The sequence below is a fragment of the Bos taurus genome, chromosome 3 (assembly GCF_002263795.3).
Source record: "Bos taurus isolate L1 Dominette 01449 registration number 42190680 breed Hereford chromosome 3, ARS-UCD2.0, whole genome shotgun sequence".
In the NCBI taxonomy this organism is placed as follows: Eukaryota; Metazoa; Chordata; class Mammalia; order Artiodactyla; family Bovidae; genus Bos; species Bos taurus.
Genome location: NC_037330.1, coordinates 83,648,002 through 83,665,597, shown reverse-complemented (window position 1 = coordinate 83,665,597; position 17,596 = coordinate 83,648,002). Strand labels below are relative to the sequence as shown.

Below are 17,596 nucleotides of genomic sequence, written 5' to 3'. Positions count from 1 at the left end.
AATTCTTTGGCACTCAGCTTTCTTCACCGTCCAACTCTCACACCCATACATGACTACTGGAAAAACCATAGCCTTGACTAGATGGAGCTTTGTTGGCAAAGTAATGTCTCTGCTTTTCAATATGCTATCTAGGTTGGTCATAACTTTCCTTCCAAGCAGTAAGCAGTAATTTCATGGCTGCAATCACCATCTGCAGTGATTTTGGAGCCCCCAAAAATAAAGTCTGACACTGTTTCCCTATCTATTTGCCATGAAGTGATGGGACCAGATGCCATGATCTTAGTTTTCTGAATATTGAGCTTTAAGCCAACTTTTTCACTCTCCTCCTTCACTTTCATCAAGAGGCTTTTTAGTTCCTCTTCACTTTCTGCCATAAGAGTGGTGTCATCTGCATATCTGAGGTTATTGATATTTCTCCCGGCAATCCTGATTCCAGCTTGTATTTCTTCCAGCCCAGCGTTTCTCATGATGTCTTCTGCATATAAGTTAAATAAGCAGGGTTACGACTATGGGGTCGCACAGAGTCAGACACAACTGAAGTGAATTAGCAGTAGCAGCAGCAATATACAGCCTTGACGTACTCCTTTTCCTATTTGGAACCAGTCTGTTGTTCCATGTCCAGTTCTAACTGTTGTTTCCTGACCTGCATATAGGTTTCTCAAGAGACAGGCCAGATGGTCTGGTGTCCCCATCTCTTTCAGAATTTTCCACAGTTTATTGTAATCCACACAGTCAAAGGCTTTGGCATAGTCAATAAAACAGAAATAGATGTTTTTCTGGAACTCTCTTGCTTTTCCCATGATCCAGCGAATGTTGGCAATTTGATCTCTGGTTCCTCTGCCTTTTCTAAAACCAGCTTGAACATCTGGAAGTTCACGGTTCATGTATTGCTGAAGCCTGGCTTGCAGAATTTTGAGCATTACTTTACTAGCGTGTGAGATGAGTGCAATTGTGCGGTAGTTTGAGCATTCTTTGGCATCACCTTTCTTTGGGATTGGAATGAAAACTGACCTTTTCCAGTCCTGTGGCCACTGCTGAGTTTTCCAGATTGCTGGCATATTGAGTGCAGCAACTAGTGTTGTGCTAATAGACATTTTAGAAGTTAGTGCATTACTCTTTAAGACAACCTGATGGGGTAGTATTTTTAACTTGATATTTTAATCTATACTTTAAAAAAAAGTATAGTTGACACTTGAACAACATGGTTTGAACTTTGTGGGTCCACTTACGTAGATTTTTCCGGTATTAAATACTGCTGGATTACCCAATTTGTGATTGGATGCCAAAGGACCACAGATACAGGGGGAAAACTATAAATTATACACGAAATTTCAACTGTGGGAAGGATCTGTGTTTCTAATCCTCACGTTGTTCATGAGTGTACTCTACTCAGATTTAGAAAGTAACTTGCAGATAATCTTATAATTCTCATGGCAAAGTTGAGACTTGAGTTCAGATCTGGCCAATTCTAAAGCCCATGCTACTTACCTTCTTGAATTTTTTTTTCTTCTGGATATTTCTCATAACTCTCCTTTATTGTTTTATAACAGGCAATTGGTTCGTTGTTGTTCAGTCACTGAGTCACGTCTGACTCTTTGTGACCCCGTGAACTTCATCATGCCAGGCTTTTCTGTCCTCCAATATCTCCCACAGTTTGTTCAAACGCATGTCCATTGAGTCGTGATGCCATCCAACCATCTCATCCTCTGTCACCCTCTTCTTCTCTTGCGCTCAGTCTTTCCCAGCATCAGGGTCTTTTCCAGTGATTAGGCTCACCCCATCAGGTGGCCAAAGTATTGGAACTTCAGCTTCAGCATCAGTCCTTTCAATGAATAGTCGGGGTTGATTTCCTTTAGGATTGGCAGTTTGATCTCCTGCAGTCCAAGGGACTCTCAAGAGTCTTCTCTAGCACCACAATTTGAAAGCATCAATTAATTCTTTAATACATACTAATTCTTCTGTAATTGAACAGTGTAGAAATAACTAAGGCAAAATTCCCCAATCCCTAATCCTACACCCCAGAAGTACACAATTTAAAAATTTTGTGCTATATGCTTGCAAGTATTTCCCCTGCATCTATGTGTATATGATGCGAAGAACTGACTCATTTGAAAAGACCCTGATGCTGGGAAAGATTGAAGGTGGAAGGAGAAGGGATGACAGAGGATGAGATGGTTGAATGGCATCACCGACTCAATGGACATGAGTTTGAGTAAACTCTGGGAGTTGGTGACAGACAGGGAGGCCTGGTGTGCTGCAGCCCATGGAGTTGTAAAGAGTCAGACACAACTGAGTGACTGAACTGAACTGATATCTATATGCTGTGTGGGGCTCTTTTCTGAAAAGATTGTGCTAATTTACACTTTCAGTCGTGTGCAAAAATTCCTATTTCCCTGCACCATTTTTAATACTGAATGTTCTCTATTTGCTTGTCCATTTGATAGATGAAAGAATGTCATATCTTTGCTTTAATTTGTACTTCTTAAATTATGATGTTGAATGTCTCAAAATCAAAACAATTTCTCTATAAACAGTCCCACCTGAATTTGTAATAATCCCAGATGGTGGTGTTTTAAAATAAAAATCCATATAAATATAATGTAGATAGTCTGTTTATTATCCTTATTCTCCTCTATATGCCCACAGAAAGCAAAGCAAATAACTATAATATTTAATATATCATAATTCAATTGAGAAGATGCCTAATGTGCCTTGGAATTTTAATATGGCTTATTATTACCAGATGTCTCATTTACATTAAGTAAATATTTTTAGGAATTTTCAGAAAAGAATCATCAAGAAAGCAAGTACTGTATTCTAACCCAGTATTTATCAAATGTTTTCCATCTGCTAGGCAGAGTACTCAGTACCTAAGTTTTAGAGATAAACAAGATAAATGTAAGCTTTTATCAAATAGTTTAGCCTTGTGCAGAAGATAAGCCAATGTCTCTGAAAGTTTTGACTGGAGAGGACAGCATAGCTAATTCAGACTGACTGAAGCAATAAATAAGTGTATTGACTGTGACTGTGAAGTTGCTCAGTCGTCTCTGACTCTTTGTGACCCCATGGACTGTAGCCTACCAGGCTCCTCAGTCCGTGGAATTTTCCAGGCAAGATTACTGGAGTGGGTTGCCATTTCCTTCTCCACGGGATCTTCCCGACCCAGGGATTGAACCCGCCTGCATTGCAGGTCTCAGACGCTTTACCGTCTGAGCCACCAGGGAAGCCCCAAAATAAGTGTATTCTCCTTAAAACGATTGCTAAGAATAAAGCTGAGCGTCAGGTCTGGCTGGTGCAATGCCCTGGTTTTGTCATGAGAGAACCAGTTCTCCCATCTTTGTCTTTGCTCTGTCATTCAATCTAGTTTGCTTCTGGCTATGGGATGGCTGTCCGTGGCTATTTGCTTTTTATGCTCTCTTGTTAATTTGGGAGCCATGGGGACTTCTTGTGATTCTTTTAAGATCTAGGAAGGACCTTTTCAGAAGTCTCTAAGAAACCTCTCTTGGTGCCTCACTGACAAGAACTGGACCACATACCCATTCCTGGCAGAATCATTGGCCAAAAGAATTGGGATTAGCCTTAAGACAATCAGGCCTACTCTGGGGGCAGAGAGTCGTCATCACTGTTCAGTCACTCAGTCATGTCTGACTCTTTGCGACCCCATAGACTGCAGCACTCCAGGATTCCCTGTCCTTTACAATCTTCCAGAGACTCATCTCCATTGAGTCGGTGATCCAACTATCTCATCCTCTGTCATCCCCTTTTCCTCTTACCCTCAATCTTTCCCAGCATCAGGGTCTTTTCCAGTAAGTTGGCTCTCCCCATCAGGTGACCAAAGTATTGGAGCTTCAGCTTCAGCATCAGTCCTTCCAATGAGTATTCAGGGCAGAGAGTAGGGATCAGCTTTCTCTTAGGTATATCTCTGAGCCACAGATAGATATCTGAAAAAAAAAGAAAGGCCTTCTCCTGGAAAGGAAGAAAAGAGGAAACCACATCCACAATATCCACTACAACAATAAAGCAAGCAACTCTGATAAAGTACAGTTTAGGTGACTGTGAGTGAAGAATGACATCTTTGCCACTTTTTTTTTTAATGTCTCATAGGATCAGAGCGGCACTGAACTGGTTAGTGGTGAGGAAGACTCCAGTCTCGAAGTCGGTCTTAAACAATCTCCTGAAAGTGAAAGCTCCAAACTGGTGAGAATCCTGGTTATTTCATCCAATGTTCCTTTTAGGGATGAATTGTTTATATTTTGGATCAGTTGTTGTGTTTACTTCTCTTTGAATCTCAATCTCTGAGACAGCGGAAGCTATTCTTTATAGTGAATGACCCATCCACATAGCGAATGACCTAAGGAACAGAGCGTCCTCCTGCTTTCTTGAATTGTGCTGTCTGGGACTAAAGAAGCAATCTCTCTTTTAAATCTTGTTTAAATTGGGTTTCTTTAGGCTAAGGTGGTGCTGAATTAGTTCTAGAGGCAAAGAAATAGATACTAAATGTATTCCTTTGTTTATAATAAGACTTATTTAAACTTACCCAGGGGCTAGAGCATTAGGAGAGAGTCAATTTTAGAGAACTTTCCCTCCTTATGTGTCCTACCTAATTGAGATCTTGTTATTTAATACTTATGGAGCTTTTGCTGTATACCATGTGCTGTGCTGTGTTCTACATTTATTTTCTGATCCTCATAGTGTAGGTGGCAATATTTTTCTTTTACACATGAGGAAAGCTTGCCTTGTTGTTGTTCAATCACTAAGTCATGTCCAACTCTTTGAGACTCTATGGACTGTAGCCCACCAGGCTTCTCTGTCCAAGAGATTTCCCTGGCAAAAATACTGGACTGGTTTTTGTTTTCTTCTCTAGAGGATCTTCCCTGACTAAGGATTAAACGATTTCTTCTGCCTTGGCAGGCGAGTTCCTTACCTGGGAAGCGCAGACTTGCTTAAGGACATTAATTAACTTGCCAGAGGCCAGTCACTAGTCTGTCCTAGGCCTGGAGACTGATCTCATTTGGCCTGACTCCCAGCCTTTGCTCATAATCTACCTTCCTGTTTTGTAGCCTGGCACTTCCAAGGTTAGATTGCAAGTTCTCAAAAGACATGTGGGCTTTACCCCACCTCTGTTTCAAAATCTCTTATGAATCTCAAAGAATTAATCACTTGGGAGGGTCACTGTGATTTTATGATAGCATAGAATTGTTCATTTTACTTGAAGGATTTTGAAAAATCATCCATTTATCTTCTTTCAACTTTTAGAAAATATATATCAGACTGGCTTAGGGTCCATGTCCTAGAAAATGAACTGATTCAGGAGGAAGGAAAAGGACATTTAAGCAAAAGTGGAAATTATCAAGGTCCACTCTTACACAAATCCTACATGAGGCATCAGGAACAACAGATTAGGACCATTGTTCTTGAGCAAAGTGTTCCAGGGTTACACCATTCCTTTTCCAAACAATAAACTGCATCTTTGCACTGAAAGGGGATGAGGAACATCAGCACATTTCAAACTCAAACTCCTTCTTTCATTTAAAAATACTACTAACTTGTTCTTTTGGACATTGTTTTTCCATAGGTAGGTTAGGGAAACGTCTTTTAAAGAAATAGGGTTTTGTAAGTGTGAGACCCTGATTTCATCCATGGAGAAGACGGTGAAAAGAGTGAGAACACTCCTTTGCTTGTTGGGAGAGGCTGATAGTCCCACAGAGGCTCAGTTGTAGGCTGCAAACAAAAGCCATCTATCATCTACCCTGTTGCCAAGAAGGCAGCACAGGCAGAGGACATGAAAGGCTGGGAGTAATTTTTAGATATTGTTTCATGCTGCATTTTAATAGGAATAAAAGCCTTCCCAAACTTGTTGACTGGTATTTATTTTTCCCTTCCCCCATGACCTCTTTTTAGTATTCTGTAATTTATTTTTACCATTTCCAACAGAATATGCATGATCTAGTCAATTGAGGAAAGATAGCCTGAATTTGAGGAGAAGGCAATGGCACCCCACTCCAGTACTCTTGCCTAGAAAATCCCATGGATGGAGGAGCTTGGTAAGCTGCAGTCCATGGGGTCGCTAAGAGTTGGACACGACTGAGCTACTTCACTTTCACTTTTCACTTTCATGCATTGGAGAAGGAAATGGCAACCCACTCCAGTGTTCTTGCCTGGAGAATCCCAGGGATGGGGGAGCCTGGTGGGCTGCCGTCTATGGGGTCACACAGAGTTGGACACGACTGAAGCGACTTAGCAGCAGCAGCCTGAATTTGAACAACTTCTATAGCATAAATAGAAATGACTTAGCATAAATTATTGCTTAAGATTGTGTTTAACTTGGGCTAGTTAGACCTCATCAAGTGTCAGTTTACTCATCTGAAGAATGGGAGTAATCAGGGTGAGGAAACAAATAGGCAATAAAGTATAGAGTATAGGCACATAGTTGGTGCTTAGTAAGTTCATTCATTAATTCAGAATATATTTGCCAGTTGCCACTATGTTCCAGGCAATGGAGATATAAAAGTGAACAAAATGTACCAAAATGCCTGCATTTGTAGAGACTTATTCATGAGTAAATGGGGGAAGGGAGATAGATAATACATAAATTAGCAAATTAAATTATATCAAATTGTTGTTCTCGAGGGTAAAAATTTCATCAGGCTCAACCTAACATATCCATTATTGTCTCATTATAAAGTACAATTGACTCTTGAAAAATGTGTTGGTTAGGGGTGCCAATCTTCTGCACAGTGGAAAATCTGTGTATAGCTTATAGTTATAAGGCCCACTGTGATTGGGGTTCCTTCAGATCTGTGGCTTAGTATTTACTTGAAAAGAAATCTGTGTAAGTGGACCCACATGGTTCAAACCAATGTAGTTAAAGGGTCAGCTGTATTAATAGCAGTTTCTCATCATTCGTCCATTATTTGATTGTTTCTATTATGTGATGGTGAGAGCATCCCTGTGCTGCTGCACCATTCTAGGGTGGTTGCCTGATGCGCCTTGTCAGAAAACAGCGTGTGATCTTTATGGGTCTTGACTCCTCTCACCTTAGTTTAAGTCAGTTGGAAACAGTAAGATCTAACCCTCTAAAGGGAAACTATTTGTTTCCTGTAGGAGCATATGTCTCATCAATCACTGCTGGCCTTTACAGGAGAAACCAGGAGAAAAACACAGGCCTTGCTCTTAAGCAGCTTACCCTCGAGCATCAGTGAAGATAGAATTTGTTGTCTGGAAGATCAGACCAGGCAGAAATATATTGGAGAGAGAGAGAGAAAAAATGTTACAGGGGTTCAAAAGAGGATGGAAAACCATCTTGTTCAGGGATTAGGGATGGTTTCTTAGACTCTTGGCCTTTAAGGTGAACCTTTACAGATAAGAAGGTGATTGACTGCTGAGGTTGAAGTGAGCAGGAGAGGTTCACCAGGTGAATCAAACAGCGAGGGTGGTAGAGTTAAGATTAAAGACTAGGCTTTTGTACAGTGGGCAATAGAATCTGAATAGTAGAGTCACAGAGCTATGACTTACACTATGGATTATAGATTAATGTATTCATTATTTCATGCTCAGTGTTCAAGAAATATCTCATTAACTACATAGATACACACATATACTAGGTGCTACCTATGAGAAATTATACTCCAAAGGGCTATTAAATTGCTTCTCCAAGATTACCTGTTTTCAGAATTAGGACTAAGCCATGAGTCTCCATATATTCCAGTGCTTATTCCTACTCTTCAGTTATGATTTGCTTTCATCCATATCTCCATAGTCCCCAGACTCACAGCCAAGGAGTTTATAATAACTTTAGTAGATATTTGATTTCTCTAAAATATATTTTAAAGGGAAAATAGCTTGTTTTTAGACAACCGATCAGATGATGGTTTGTGAAGCATAGATTCCGATTGTGAGAGACTGGAGGCAGGGTAGTGTCTGGAATCTATTTCAGAAGTCTAGGTGAGAGCCTGTTAAGACTATTTTTTAAGCCTTTTCAAAGGAACTTAAAAAAAAAAAAAAAAAACCAACTATTTGTACAGAGCTTTGCAATTTGTGAAACAGTCTTTTTTATTATTAGCTTAATTTTTTTAGTATCTAGTTTTTCAAATAAGATACTAGTTTGTGATTTTATTCAATTTTATCCCCAAAATAGCCCAATGTAAGAAGTAGGGCAGGAGTTACTTTTCCCTGATTTACAGATGAGACCTTAAGCTGCTTAGTGAAAAATCACAAAACTAGAAATTAGAAGAGCTGGTCCTCATCCTGAAGGGTCCGTTTCTCTCTGGTATTTTGACATAGAAGAGCATGAATCCCTAAAATAATTGTTTTACTTTTTGGGGTATAAACTTATGTCTTTATCATGTTGGGGGCATCTGTGTTAATATACTTTTGGGTGGATAATATAACTAAATTATTAAGAGTGCAGAGATTAGAGCCATTCTGCTTAGATTCAAATCCTGATTCCACTATTTACTCGCCATGTAACTGTAGGCAAATGGCTTTGCCTCTTTGTGCCTCAGTTTCTGTGTCTGTAAGATGGGAGAAAGAAAATAATGGTTATTGTGAGAGTAAGGAGTTAGTAACTATAAAGTACCACGAAGAACTATGCCAGAGTACATGGAATCACTGTCTAAGAGGGAGTTGTGCTGCTGCTGATGATATTATGCTGATTAAAGCATTAAAGGTGAGTCAGATAAGGATTAGCTGTTCTACGTGAAGCATTAGGTGTAACTTGGAAAACTGAAGTGAAAATTTTTCAACCCCCAAAGTGCAATCGCTGATAACAGACAGCATCTATTGAATGCCTGTGTGGCAGGCATTATTCTAAACTTGTTCACATAATAGTCCTGTGAATTTAGTACTAGCGTTATCCTCATTTAAAAGATGAGAAAACTGAGGTGCTGCAGTGTTAAGTAAGTAAGTTGCCTAAAGAATCACCCAGTGAAGCTAGGATCCAGGCCTGTGTGCTCTGAGGCTGGAGCCTGCACTCCAAACCACTACGCAGGACTGCCTCTCAGCGAGACTCAAACGGAACAAAACCGAGTCAAGGGGCAGCAAGAGAGTTACACTGAGATCTGAACTTTGTTATTTTCACTTCCTTTTGGTCTCGATCTTGAACTCCAACACAGAAAATTTTGGCATAGAAATAGGTAGATTCTGAAAATTACCTTTCACGTTGGTAGATGAAGTTATATAGACTTCCAAACCAATGTTGCATAAAATAAAGGAAACTAAGACTTTTCAAGAAGCTAACCTGTGCCAGGCATTTTCTTACTGGTTATTTTATTTAACCCAATGATGCACCTGTTATTAGCCCTACTCTGTGGAAAAGATACTGAGGTTAAGAGATGGCAAGTTTTTTTCCTCAGATCTCACAGCTGGAATAATATGGTTGGGACTCAAACTCAGTTCTCTTTGCTTCTAAACCCCATCTTCTTGTCACTTTATAGTTCTCATAACCTTCCTTGGAACATCAGATATATCACTGTGTGATCTATTTTCAAACAATAAATATTAATTGACTTTTCCAGTGAGTCATCTGTTCACATCAGATGACCAAAAGACTGGAGCTTCAGCTTCAGCATCAGTCCTTCCAGTGGATATTTAGGGTTGATCTCCCTTAAGATTGCCTGGTTTGATCTCCTTGCTGCCCAAGGGACTTTCAGGAGTCTTCTCCAGCACCACAGTTCCAAGGCATCTATTCTTTGGTATTACCTTTTTTATGGTCGAGCTCTCACAACTCTTTGTGACCACTGGGAAAACCATAGCCTTGACCAAACGTACCTTTGTTGGCAAAGTAATGTCTCTGTTTTTCAACACATTTCTAGGTTTGTCATAGCTTTCCTGCAATCATCTTCTGATTTCATGGCTGAAGTCACTGTCCGCAGTGATTTTGGAGCCCAAGAAGAGAAAATCTGTCACTACTTCCACCTTTTCCCCTTCTATTTGCCATGCAGTAATGGGGCTGGATGCCATGATTTAGTTTAGTTTAGTTTTTTTTTTTTTTTTTTTTGGAGAAGGCAATGGCACCCCACTCCAGTACTCTTGCTTGGAAAATCCCATGGACCGAGGAGCCTGGTAGGCTGCAGTCCATGGGGTTGCTAAGAGTAGGACACAACTGAGCGACTTCACTTTCACTTTTCACTTTCGTGCATTGGAGAAGGAAATGGCAACCCACTCCAGTGTTCTTGCCTGGAGAATCCCGTGGACGGGGGAGCCTGGTGGGCTGCCGTCTATGGGGCTGCACAGAGTTGGACACGACTGAAGCGACTTAGCAGCAGCAGCAGCAGCAGCAATTTTGTTTTTTTAATATATAGTCTTAAGCCGGCTCTTTCACTCTCCTCCTTCACCCTCCTCAAGAGGCTATTTAGTTCCTCTTCACTTTCTGCCATTAGAGTGGTATCATCTGCATATCTGAGGTTGTTGATGTTTCTCCCACCTATCCTGATTCCAGCTTGTAACTCAGCCAGCCCTGTGTTTCTCATGATGTGCTTAAAGTATAGGTTAAATGAACAGGGTGACTGCGGACAGCCCTGTCATACTCCTTTCTTGATCTTGAACCAGTCACTTGTTCCATACAGGGTTCTAACTGTTGCTTCTTGACCCGCATACAGGTTTCTCAGGAGACAGGTAGGATGGTCTGGTATTGCTGTCCCTCTAAGAGCTTTTCACAGTTTATCATCATCCATGCAGTCAAAAGCTTTAGTGTAGTTGATGAAACAGAGATAAATGTTTTTCTGAAATTCCCTTGCTTTCTCTATAATCCAGCAAATGTTGGCAATTTGAACTCTAGTTTCTCTTCCTTTTCTAAACCCAGCTTGGACATCTAGAAGTTCTTGGTTCACATGATGTTGAAGCCTAGCATGCAAGATTTTAAATATAACCTTACTAGCATGGGAGATGAGTACAATTGTCTGATGGTTAGCACATTCTTTGGATCTCTAATCTTGTCTCATTCTATAGTTTTCTTCCTTGATATAAAACTAATTTACATTTTTTTTTGTTTGTCTGTCTCCTTCTCCACATTGTTACAGAGACTAATAGCCAGTAAAATGATTTCAAAGTTACTTCCTTACAACAAAATAATAAAAAGACAACTCAGTTGAAAGATAGGTAGGATCTAAATAGACAGTTTTCCATACAAATGGCCAATAAGCACATAAAAAGATGGTTAACTTCATTAACCATTAGAGAAATGCACATCAAAAACCACTATGAGATACCACTTCACACCTGCTAGGAGACAATAAATAAATACACAGATAATACAAGTGCTGACAAGGATTTGGAGAAATTGGAACTCTCCTATATTGCTTGTAGAAATGTAAAATGACACAGCCAGTTTGGAAAATGGTTTGTAGTTCCTCAAAATAGTAAACAGAATTACCATGTGACCCAGCAGTTTTACCCTTAAGTATGTACCTAAGAGAAATGAAACTATATAACACAAAAAAACTTGTACACAAATGTTTACAGCAGTATTATTAATAGTAGCCTCAAAATAGACACAACCCAAATGTCCACCGGCTGCAAGTGTGCATGCTAAGTCACTGCAGTCGTGTCCAACTCTTTGCAACCCTGTGGACTGTAGCCCACCAGGTTCCTCTGTCCATGGGATTTCTCCAGGCAAGAATACCGGAGTGGGTTGTCATACCCTCCTCCAGGGGATCTTCCCGACCCAGGTATCAAACACAGACTCTTATGTCTCCTGCATTGGCAGGCAGGGTCTTTACCACTAGTTCCACCTGGGAAGGCCTGGTATACTCACAATGGATGCCCTTATTTAATAGTGAAAGATAAAGAGGTACTGATACATAATGCTACAATAATAAAAATCAATAGAGACAGAAAGTAAATTAGTGGTTGCCTATGTCTGAAGGATGGGTAGTGATCCTAATGGGTACAGGGATTCTTTCAGAGATTATGAAATGCTCTAAACTTCTATTGTGATGACACTTGTACAATTCTGAATCGTAAAACCATTGTATTGTACACTGTAGATGGGTAAATTTTATGATATGTTAATTATGTCTCAATAAAGATGTTTTTAAAATTACAGGAGGAAGAAGAAAGGGGGAAGACAGAAGATAGACATTCCACAAACTAAAATCAAATCAGAAATTAAAAAAATATATATTTATTGGGCTGTTCCAGGTCTTAGTTGCAGCACGCAGGATCTTTGCTTTTTGTTGTGGCATTTAGGGTGTATTTAGTTGTGGCATGTGGGATCTTCATTGCAACATGCAAACTCTTAATTGTGGCATGTGGGATCTGGTTCCCTGACCAGACTGAGCCCAGGCCACCTGCATTGGGAGCTTGGAGTTTTAGCCACTGGACCACCAGAGAAGTCCCTCAAATCAGAAATATTATTCTAAGCAAGCTCTAGACCGGAAATTCTGTGATTCTGTTAAATAACTGTAATATGATCCCATGCAAGGAGCTTTTCATGTATAATCTCGCCACCTTTTGGAACTTTTTGCAAGTGTTTAATAATCTGCACCCTAACAGAAGAGCTTGACTTCTTTGTCCATCAGAATTAAAGCCTGAGTTTATTTTCGTACATTCTTGTGTTTGGCCCATTGCGGCACTCTGTGCTGGTTCCTGGGAAGATACTACTGAAGGTAAACAGACGCAGTCTCTCTTCTTGTGATGCTTACAGTCTTCTTAGGACAGTGACATCATGTAATGTTACAAATAGATTGAAATCTAAACGTTGATCAAAGCCAAGAACAAGAGGTGTTTAGTGCTAAGAGAGCATATTATAGGGGGATTTGACCTTCCTGGGGAGGTCTCTTCCAGGGAAAACTGAACTGAGATCTGAAGGAGAAGCTGGTGCTCCCTGACAGTGGGAGAAAGAAGAAACAAAGGCGGGAGCTAGGCAACCTTAGAGCCACAGTGGGTCTGGAAAACTGACATTCTCAACATTCACGGTTGCCAGAACTGGTGAGGTGGGAACTAAACCGGAGAGGATGACAATAACCAGGCCACTCTGATGAGATGGTCTCTCCACTTACGGCAGAGGGAAGCCACGGGGGGCTTTGGAGGGGACTCTAAACTGTAGTTGAACTGTAGTGAGTGATCAGATTGGACAGCGGCCAGCATGGTTGCTGATGGTCTGGCTGGGAGTTTACTGCAGCAAAAGCAGTGGCAGTCTGGGAGAGATGGCGGCGGCAGGACAGAGTCTCATATTCTGTCTTTGCAAAAATTGTAATAAAATAAACAGCAAGGTAATATATGTGTTTACCAGGTATATTCCACAGAGTTGCCAGTCAAAGAATTTGCCTTTCTTGCTCCCAGTATGCAAACCTACTGCTGCACGTGTGCTTTAAAGCTTTCCTCTGAATGCAGGTTTAAAGCTATTAAAATGGCAATTGTTACACCATCTGGGTCTTGAGAACAAGCATCATCCCAGGGCTTGGCCAGCAGCCCATGATAACCCTGCTAGGAAATGCCCCCAGCAGATGTGCCTGGCATTCCTGCCGCATTTTATGACAGTGCTTAGCAACACTGCAGTCTGCGTGTCAAGTGATCCCTGTCCTTACAGACCTGGTTCATGTCCAGCAGCATCAAGAACACTTAGATGTTTCAGAATTTTTCAAAATGTCTAGATTTTTTTCAAGCTGTCTGCAGGGTTTGTCTTTACTATTGTCTTTCATTATGAAATGTAATTTCTGATTCTTAGAACAAGAATAGACGATTGAGAGGAGTATTACAATCAACTCAAAGTGCATTCCAACTATAGTTTCTCTGTGGAGATTTTAGAATTTACAGGGTAGCAAGATGCCTGGGGAAGTATGACTTGTTTCTGAATTAACTATCATTAACCTAAATGGGCTGTGACATGGAAATTCACACTCAGCTGACAGTACATTTTACCATTTCAAGTCCCCACCAGCCAGAATAGCAGCATCTTAGGAACACTTTTTACTCTTTACCTTGGTGCACTTGATCTGTATAAAATTTTCAAACATGCTTATTGAAAAATCAGTGTTGAGTGTTATAAATAATACCCATATCCCCAAATGGCCTGATAGTACTTTCTTTTGCAGATTAAAAAGATGGTCAAATAAAATCATGGGCTCTGATATCTGAACAAACATGAATTTCCCCACCAGCCTTCACTAGCTCTGACCTAGAAAGTGACTTATTCTGTCTTCATTTCTTCATTGAAAAATGGGGGTGTGGGGGGAGGAGGCTGGTCATTTTGTCCTATGAAGATCGAGTGTGACTTTATATGTGAAACCCTTAATAACGCTTGGCATGCAGAAAGGCTCAGTAAATGTAGCTATTGTTAACACCAGGTTTTGTCTATATAAAATCTAGGTGTGCTAGAACCCTCATTTTTCATACACATTTCCTGAGAATCTGTGATGTGTCAAACTCTAGGAATGTAGAGATAAGATATCGTTCATCCAGGAGTTCACCACCTTAGGTCTAATGCAAAGGTTACAAGCTGCTTGTCAGGATATATTAAAGATCCTTGTTTCTGTTTTCTACTGAAAATGGACCAGCATTCCAAGCTGCCCTTTTCATCAATTATTCACTTCGAGTTTATTTCACTCCCTACCTTTCTACCATTCTTTAACCCTAGCCTGCTTCGCATCACCTGTAAGTACCTGAGTACCTACATCATCCCCATCACCTGTGAGTACCTGAGGCTGCATCCCAGATCTACAAGCCGTGGTCAGGTGCGTGGGCCTGACAGAAAGTGAAAGCTGAGAAATAGGCAGGAGCTGTTGATGGAGAGCCTTGTGGATACCTTTGAGGTGTTTTTTAAAGGGAAATTATAATGATGAGATTAGCCTATTGATAAGGTCATTTTGAGCTTATTTGTGAAGAATCTGATAGAAAAGGTCAAAACTGAAGGCAAAGAGTTAAAAAGCCGTTAGAGTAAAATGAGATGAAAGTTGATAGTGACCTAAACTAGGGGATCTGTTAGTGAGTGGTGATTTTCAGTAAATACAGGAGTTAGAATTGACAGGACTCCATGATTGTGTGAATGATTGTGTGAATGTCAAGATTGAGGAAGAGGAGTGATGCAAGGACTCTCCTGTTACAGCGTGGGTAGCCAGCTGGCTGGGTGGATGCCGTTCACTGACCGAAGAAAGAGGAAGGGAATTCCCTGGTGGCCCAGTGGGTTAGGATTCGGCGGTTTCATTGTTATGGCATCCCTGGTCCTGGAACTAAGATCCTGCATGCTGTGCAGAGTGGCCATATAAATAGGGTGAAAAAAGAAGAGGAGGAGAAGCAGATTTGCAGGGAAAGATGATTTGTTCTGTCTTGTCCACTGAGTTTTAAGTCTCTTTGTAAGACAGAAAACTGTTATTTAATAATTATTTATTAGTACCTCTCCCTGTAATAGACACTTGAAAAGATTATCTCATTTATCCCAACAAAAGCAGTAGTAGTAATAATAATATGACCCATTTTTGCTGAGCACTTATCATTTGTTAGGAATGAACACAGTGTATTATCTCCATCCTCCCCACAATAAAGCATCATTACTTCCATTTTGCAGACCAGGGACCTGAGTATCCGAGACGCTGAGTCATTTGCTCAAAGGTTTAGGGGCAGAAAGTGCCACAGTAAGGATTCAAAGCAGTATGTGTTTGACTCATGGGCCTGACTCATGCTACACTGCCTCTCTAAGAGGTGTCTGGTATCAACCCATGAAGAAGCTGAAGTTTAGAGAAGTCTTATTTGTCATAGAGCATGTAATCTAACTAGAACACTAGGATCTGACCACAGTTGACCCCAAAGTCCAAGCTTTCTTCTTTATCCAGATAATACTAAAGAATTTTTAATTAGACACACATGGATCTGTGACAGTGTTTACTGGTCAGTGGGTAATATGAAAAATAATAACCACATGGAGAGTTCTTCATAAAGCTAAATTTATTTGATTTAAAGGACTGTCCTTTAAAACTGTGTTCTAGCTAACTTTTTAGTGTAAAAATGGCTCTTCCTACAGGACATTATGGTGGTAATATCTGGTGGCAGTTGTGGGGAAAGGACCTGACTAAGTTGAACCCTCTTAAATCACTGATATTTGACCATTTTTTGACTCATAAAATAGCAAATCCATATGCTCCAACCTAATATTTCTATGCTCTCAATTACTTGCCCCCCACAGAAGGTAACTCTGTAACTCCAAAATTCTTTTGAAAAATTTCTGGTCTGTGAAATCCCCAAATCTAAGAAAACCTACTTTGCTTCATATCGTGTCCTTGAAATCAGGAATACTTTGCAAATAATTCAATGGAAGCAGACAAAGACAGAGATTAGTAAAAGCTGGCTTCGGTTTTAAACCTGGCTAACTGGGAGGTTAATGTTGTCACTAATTAAAAAAAAAAAAAAAGGAAAAGCATAACAAAGAAACAGACTTATGGGAGAAGGTAAGGAGTTCAGTGTGGAATTTTAAAGAAATAATATACCCCTGTATCAGGTTCGGTTCATCAATTTTGACTGCTGCGCTTGATTAAAAATTATTCCTAAGTGCTTTTGAAGTGCTGGCATCTAAGATTGGAAAAAAAATAGTTTAAAATGTGTTTCTGATGATTATAGGCTTCTTCTTAAGTCTTCTGTATCCAGGCTGGAATTCTCAGGTGTAATACCCTGCTCATTTTTAAAGCAAGATCTTAAACTATCTGCTTAAAATCCATTTTTATCCCGTTTGCTCTCCATCAAGAACTGCAGGATTTCTAGTTTGGCTCTGGAAGCTGAAGCCACTGTGTGAACACTGTTCTCTGTTTCAGATCCAGGATGAAAACAGCATCTAGAGCAGGAGTGTAGCGTTTCCTATAGGAGAATTTCTGTGAGTCAGCATCAGCCTCTCTTTTGTGACAGTATGCAAATTACCAATGGCAGCGCTCAAATGCATTCACGTGTGTGGCATTTTCACAGCTCATCGTACTCTATGTCTTGTATTTCTGAAATCACTTGAGATTTGCCTACATGATAAATTTCCCTTTCCTAGTAATAAAAAAAAAGACTATATCTGCAGTCAAGTCTACTTCTTGTGCAAAAGTCACAAGAGAAAACCTTTGGTCTTTTCACTCTATTCTCTTCCCCTCTGCATTGTAATGAAGATAATACAGAGATGTGAAGTAACCTCACAAACTCAAAGACAGTAGAGATATAGATACACATTTTTAACACAGATTCACTTCTTGGACATCTGCTAGCTTTCGTTCACTCCCATCCGATTTAATGGCCTGCTGTGGAGACTTGTTACTCAACTTCGAATTTCATCTTGCCAGAAAGGAAGCTATTGCTTACCAGATATTTCTAAATTGAGAAAGTAATCTTTTTTATTTTTTTAAAGATTTTTTCTTTGATGTGGACCATTTTAAGGTCTTTATTGAATTTGTTACAATACTGCTTCTGTTTGATCTTTTTTTGTTTGTTTGTTTTTTTGGCCTTGAGACATGTGGGAGCCTGAAGGGCTACAGTCCACAGGGTTGCACAGAGTTGGACATGACTGAAGTGACTTAGCATGCACACATGCTTATAGAATCTTAGCTTCCTGACCAGGGATCGAACCTGCACCCCTTGCATTGGAAGGCAAAGTCTTAGTCTCTGGACCACCAGGAAAGTCCTGAGAAAGTAATCT

The 17,596-nt window shown here is 40.2% G+C and overlaps 1 protein-coding gene across 5 annotated transcripts in view; it reads left to right on the top strand.

The window, feature by feature from the left end:
• Positions 1-17,596, top strand: part of PATJ (PATJ crumbs cell polarity complex component) — a 381,060-nt gene that overhangs the window by 270,558 nt on the left and 92,906 nt on the right. For 4 of the 5 annotated variants that reach the window (XM_024989560.2, XM_024989558.2, XM_024989557.2 and 1 more), the window contains 1 exon segment: positions 4,105-4,197. The exons of the other annotated variant lie outside the window; for it this stretch is intronic. In XM_024989560.2, the coding sequence (XP_024845328.1) occupies positions 4,105-4,197 (93 nt within the window). 5 annotated transcript variants of the gene reach the window in all.